Below are 5,768 nucleotides of genomic sequence, written 5' to 3'. Positions count from 1 at the left end.
TTGTGCATTTGCAGTCCAAAGCAAATTTTTAATAATGCACAAATTTAGGGGGAGCTCTTACTTATCACATACTTCTCAAAGCGATGATGCTTTTCAATCTTATTATCATTTGTTGAAGCTTTGATCTATATGTTGTCATCAATTACCAAAAAGGAGGAGATTGAAAGTGCAACTATCCCTGGGTGGTTTTGGTAATTCCTAACAACATATAGCTCACTGAGCTAATGCTATTTCAAGATAAATATTTTATGAAAGCTCAATGATTGGCATGGCATGGATAAGAAAAGTGGATCCCTCAAAATACTAAGGACAAAAGGATTGGCTCAAGCTCAAACACAAGACTCTACATTATATATTTTAGTGATCGAAGATCACATTGAGTCTATAGGAAAAGCCAATACTATCAAGGAGGGATGAGGTGTTGCTTAATGAGTTTCTTGCTCAAAATGCTTAGTGATATGCTCCAAAGCCCTCAACTACTTTCTCACATCCACATATGACCCAAACCAAAAGTCAAACTCGGCCCCATCGAAACCATCTATTCGGCGTCACCGAGTTCAGATGTCACAACCACTGCCACAAACCCTAGTCTTTTCGGTCTCACCGATGGGGATCTCGGTCTCACCGAGATGGGATTGCAATCTCTCTGTTTCCCTTCGTAACGTTTCGGTCAAACCGAGATGAGCGATCGGTCCCACCGAGATTGCAATGCAAACTCACTGTTTCCCTTTCGTAACGTTTTGGTCTAACCGAGATGAGCGAATTGGTCCCACCGAGTTTGCATGACCAGCCCTCTGTGTGTCTATTACCAAAATCGGTCTCACCGAGTTTGTGTAATCAGTCTCACCGAGATTATGTTATGCCCTAACCCTAACCATATCGGTCCCACCGAGATGACATGTCGGTCCCACCGAAAATCCTAACGGTCACATTATTTACTAAATTGGTCCGACCAAGTTTCAGGATTCGGTCCCATCGAGTTTGGTAAGTTGTGTGTAATGGTTAGATTTTGTGTGGAGGCTATATATACCCCTCCACCCACTCTTCATTTGTGGAGAGAGCCATCAGAAGATGCCTACACTTCCAACATACTTTTTCTGAGAGAGAACCACCTATACTTGTGTTGAGGTCAAGATATTCCATTCCTACCACATAAATCTTGATCTCTAGCCTTCCCCAAGTTGCTTTCCACTCAAATCTTCTTTCCACCAAATCCAAATCCTGTGAGAGAGACTTGAGTGTTGGGGAGACTATCATTTGAAGCACAAGAGCAAGGAGTTCATCATCAACACACGATTTGTTACTTCTCGGAGAGTGGTGTCTCCTAGATTGGCTAGATGTCACTTGGGAGCCTCCGTCAAGATTGTGGAGTTGAACCAAGGAGTTTCTAAGGGCAAGGAGATCGCCTACTTCGTGAAGATCTACCCTAGTGAGGCAAGTCCTTCGTGGACGACGGCCATGGTGGGATAGACAAGGTTGCTTCTTCATGAACCCTTCATGGGTGGAGCTCTCTGTGGACTCGCGCAGCCGTTACCCTTCATCGGTTGAAGTCTCCATCAACGTGGATGTACGATAGCACCACCTATCGGAACCACGGCTAAAAAATCTCTGTGTCAACATTGCGTTTGCTCCCTCAAACTCCTCCCTTTACCTTCATATGCAATTGTTTTACATTCCGCTGCTATACCCTTAGAATTGCATGTGTAGGTTGATTGCTTGACTTGTGCTAAGTTGCTAAAATCTGCCAAGAACTAAAATTGGGAAAAGGCTAGATTTTTATTTGGTCAAGTAGTCTAATCACCCCCCCTCTAGATATACTTTCAATCCTACAAAATATTTGTGCATATTTTACATTAATAAAACATTTGTGATGTTACGGGCAAAAAGTTGCAGGTTTACCATTTTATTGTGAACCAAAAGTTTGATCGTATATCCAAAAAAGGCTTTGACCCGCTTTATAGATAAAAGCAAACCACCACAAGTCACATAGAGTTCACACGGGATACAAACGCACTCACGCACAAACACACACACAACATACCACAACAAAGGTTCTGCTGGGGGCACCAGCTCAACGAGCCCAAAATAAAAAAGAAAAGGTGATAAGACGAGCAGACGACATCACCTAGTCCGGCTACGGAGGTGACGACGACATGGGAGACGACAACCGAAGCACCAAGGTCCCGAGTCCCACGGAGATAGCATCGATGGCGCCTCGGTCTTGGGGCTGACTAACCGGCTTCCGAAGCTGCAAAAAACCACAAAGTTTGTAGATCGTGTCAGTAGGTCGTCACAAGGGGGTGTGTTCAATGACTAGCTTGTTTCGAATCGTCCAAAGCGTCCAGGCAAGAGCCCCAATCCCAAGCCACCTAATGCGGCAAAAATTCAAGGCCGTGGCATTCAACTCCTTGAAGTGGTCAGGGAAGTTGGAGTGGCACCACCCACCACCCATCACTTCCCGAAAGCAACTCCAGAGAAATTAAGCCAAGGCACAAGAGAAAATATATGGTTGGAGTCTTCTTCTGTGTCGCACAAGGGGCAAATACCATCATCAGGGCCGCTACGTTTGAGTACCTCCACCCCTGAAGGAACTTGACCACAAATCCACTGCCATAGGAAGGTCCTAATCTTGAGCGGGGTTCTAATCGACCAAATCTGGGATAGAGGCTTCGAGCTAGGAGAGGGAACGATGGCATGTTAAAGTGATTTCGTGGAAAACCGACCACTACTCTCAAGACGCCACGAGACCACATTTGGCTCTAAGCTCGGGGTGTCCAAAGCCACACACACTCGAGTAGCGCCTCCCACGCTGCAAGTTTCGGGCCGGCGCGCCGGAAAGCGAGGATCCCTAAGTCAATAAGGGCATCCTCGACAGAGATATGGAGAGACATGCATATGGAGAAAAGCTCCGGGAAACTGGTTGCGAAGGGCTGGTGTGAATGACACGTGTGAACTGATGGTATGTTGTGTGCTTGGAGAAACTGAGATGGAGTGGTCGAGGGGGTCTATGGAGTTGGGCAATCACCGGCCAGTGGAGCTGGCTGTTGCAGGCGGCAATCCGCGGGAGGAGTAAGAGAGGAGAGGAGACGAGATGATCCTTAAAGATGAGTCATTTACCAAAGAGATGAGAATGGGAAGGGACCATGGAGTTACTTGGTGGGATCGCGGAATTTCCCTTGTATTCTTTAGTAGAGATATAGTAGTAGTAAAGAAAAATGGATGAGTACATTCACAGGTCGGGTTCGGTTATATCCACGGGTATGGAATTACATCCATGCCCTATCCATCATTAGTCGGGCCGGGTTCAGACGCTACCCATGGGTATAAATTCATATCCAACCCTACCCATTCTTTTCAGGTATCCGCGGGTATCCGTGTCCGTGGATAAAATTGAGGAGTGTGTGAAGGTGTTCTGTATGTACCACTCAACGGACTAAAATGGTTTTTATCTGATTTTTTAAAAATTGACTGGACAATTCTTCTACTTAATTAAATTAAACGAGGCAAGAATGTTTTGCCTCCGTTTCCAAAATAAAATAAAAATGGAACTCATTACTCGAGAGCACCTCACCAGCCATTTCTTCCGTATCAATATCATCTAGATCATCCATGACAACGATCTTCCTCTCCCTTTCGTACGGCGACCCTTTTGCGGTGGATTTAACGACTCTTTGCCGGGCCTTGCGGCTCCTGGATCACCTGCTCAGCTCCTCACCGTATGCACGCGCGCGGACTTTTTATCTTCTTCCCACGGCCCCGCCCACATATGAATATCCACTCCGCACTCCACCATCCCTCGCCGGCCGCCTCCGTTAATACTCCCAGTCCCGCACCCAAAAACAGAAGAGAAGAAACCCACCACCATCCATGAACACGACGCGTGGCCACCGCAATGGCGGCAGCTCCTTTCTCCTCGTCATCATGCTCGTCGCTGCGGCGGCCGACATCGCGGCCGCGCAGCAGACCGGCCAGGGCCCAAGCTACTTCAACCCCCAGAACTTCAACCCGTCCATGGCGGTCATAATCGTCGTGCTCGTCACCGCCTTCTTCTTCCTCGGGTTCTTCTCGATCTACATCCGGCGCTGCGCGGGCGGGCCGCTCGGCGGGCCCGGCGAGGACCTCGGCGTGCCCGGCGCCAGGCCGGGCGGCCTCACGTTCCTCACCGCCGCGCGGTCGAGGAGGATGAGAGGGCTGGACCCCGCCGCGCTCGAGGCCCTCCCTACCATGGCGTACGCCGACGTCAAGGAGCACAAGGTCGGCAAGGGCGAGCTGGAGTGCGCCGTGTGCCTCAGCGAGTTCGACGACGACGACACGCTCCGACTCCTGCCCAAGTGCTCGCACGCGTTCCACGCGGACTGCATCGACGCCTGGCTCGCGTCGCACGTCACCTGCCCGGTCTGCCGCGCGAACCTTGTCCCCGGCGCCGATGCTCCGGCGGCGTCCGGTGCCGCTGCGTCGGCGATGCCGGAGCCGGATATACTAGCCGCGACGTCGGTGCCGCAGCCGGCGCAGGAAACGACCACGGCGCCGCCAGAGCAAGTGACGGTAGTGATCACCGATGCTGCCGAGGAGACGGAGGAGGAGAGGGTCAGGAGGGAGGAGGCGGCCGAGCTGGTGCACATCGGCAGCGTGAAGCGCGCGCTGCGCAGCAAGTCCGGCCGGAGTCCCGCCGCGCAGTTCCCGCGCTCGCACACCACGGGGCACTCGCTCGCGGCAGCGCCGGCCGAGAGCGCGGAGCGGTACACGCTGAGGCTGCCGGAGCACGTCCTCCGGGAGGTCGTCGCGGCGGGCAAGCTGCGGCGCACGAAGAGCCTGCAAGCGTTTCGGGAAGACCGCGCCGGCGGGAGCACGCGCCGGGGCAGCAGGAGCGTCCGGCTCGGGCAGTCCGGCCGGTGGCCCGCCATCACCATGTCATCGTTCTTGGGACTCTCGTTCTCGGCGTGGGGGTCGTCGCGGCGTGGCGAAGCCGACGCCGCCGGCAAAGGCGGCGCGAGGGTCGCCGGCGACGGCACAGCGGGCGCGGAACAGCAGCAGTGCGACGGCGGGGCGTGCCCACTTCCACTTGGCGGCCGCCGTGTTTGAACTTTGACGTGGTAAAAAGCACGGCAAAAGTTAGGAACACGTCTCTGTCGTCGCCGTTAACCCTCTTTTCGGCGGTGAATTTAGGGCAAAACCTCTTTTCGGCGGTCAATTTAGGGAAAACTTTGTACAGAAACACCTTTTAATTAGTCGCCGGTTAAACTCCATTTATTAGGTCCTGGTGTAATTCATTCAAGAGTGTATAGTACGGAGCACTACGTACATTTTTCTCCTCTTTTTCTTTGGACAAGCTTTGGCAGGTGGCAGGACGTCTAGTTACCCTCTTTCATTTTCATCATAGCTCATAAGTAACAGAAGCCGTGTAAAATGAGTAAACGGGCGTGCCCTTTAAAGCCATGCTGATAGACGACACTTTTCCTTGTGAACAGGTTAACAAACTTCATAAATGCAAACAAAGACTAATCATCAACGTTTACCACACGGTCGGTTGGGCTCGAATAGACGGAGGAAGAGACGAAAATGTGGACAAGAAATGATCGGTGGTTTAGTGAATATGACTTTGATACGGAGGAAGAGACGACCGATGACATCGATCTGACACTAGCATCTAGAGGTTCTCGCGAGGAGCTGGTGGGAGCTGATGGAACAGTTGCTCTCACCAAACACCGGAGGCGTCCCCCCAAAGGGTCCGGGACACGTTGGACAAAAGATTTAGGTCAACTCATCCA

The 5,768-nt window shown here is 51.4% G+C and overlaps 1 protein-coding gene across 1 annotated transcript; it reads left to right on the top strand.

Moving 5' to 3' along the window:
* The first annotated feature begins 3,731 nt into the window (after positions 1 to 3,731).
* Positions 3,732 to 5,371, top strand: LOC119325184 (E3 ubiquitin-protein ligase ATL6-like). Its single transcript, XM_037598934.1, has one exon. The coding sequence runs from the start codon at positions 3,868 to 3,870 to the stop codon at positions 5,080 to 5,082; it is 1,215 nt and encodes a 404-aa protein (XP_037454831.1). The 5' UTR covers positions 3,732 to 3,867; the 3' UTR covers positions 5,083 to 5,371.
* The last annotated feature ends 397 nt before the right edge of the window (positions 5,372 to 5,768 follow it).

This window comes from Triticum dicoccoides, chromosome 6B (genome assembly GCF_002162155.2).
Source record: "Triticum dicoccoides isolate Atlit2015 ecotype Zavitan chromosome 6B, WEW_v2.0, whole genome shotgun sequence".
In the NCBI taxonomy this organism is placed as follows: Eukaryota; Viridiplantae; Streptophyta; class Magnoliopsida; order Poales; family Poaceae; genus Triticum; species Triticum dicoccoides.
Note: the sequence above shows the minus strand (reverse complement) of the source record. Positions and strands in the feature narration are given on the sequence as shown.

What these genes read in the sequence shown, in the direction of transcription:
- LOC119325184 (XM_037598934.1), top strand. Translation starts at nt 3,868, where the DNA reads ATGAACACGACGCGTGGCCACCGCAATGGCGGCAGCTCCTTTCTCCTC.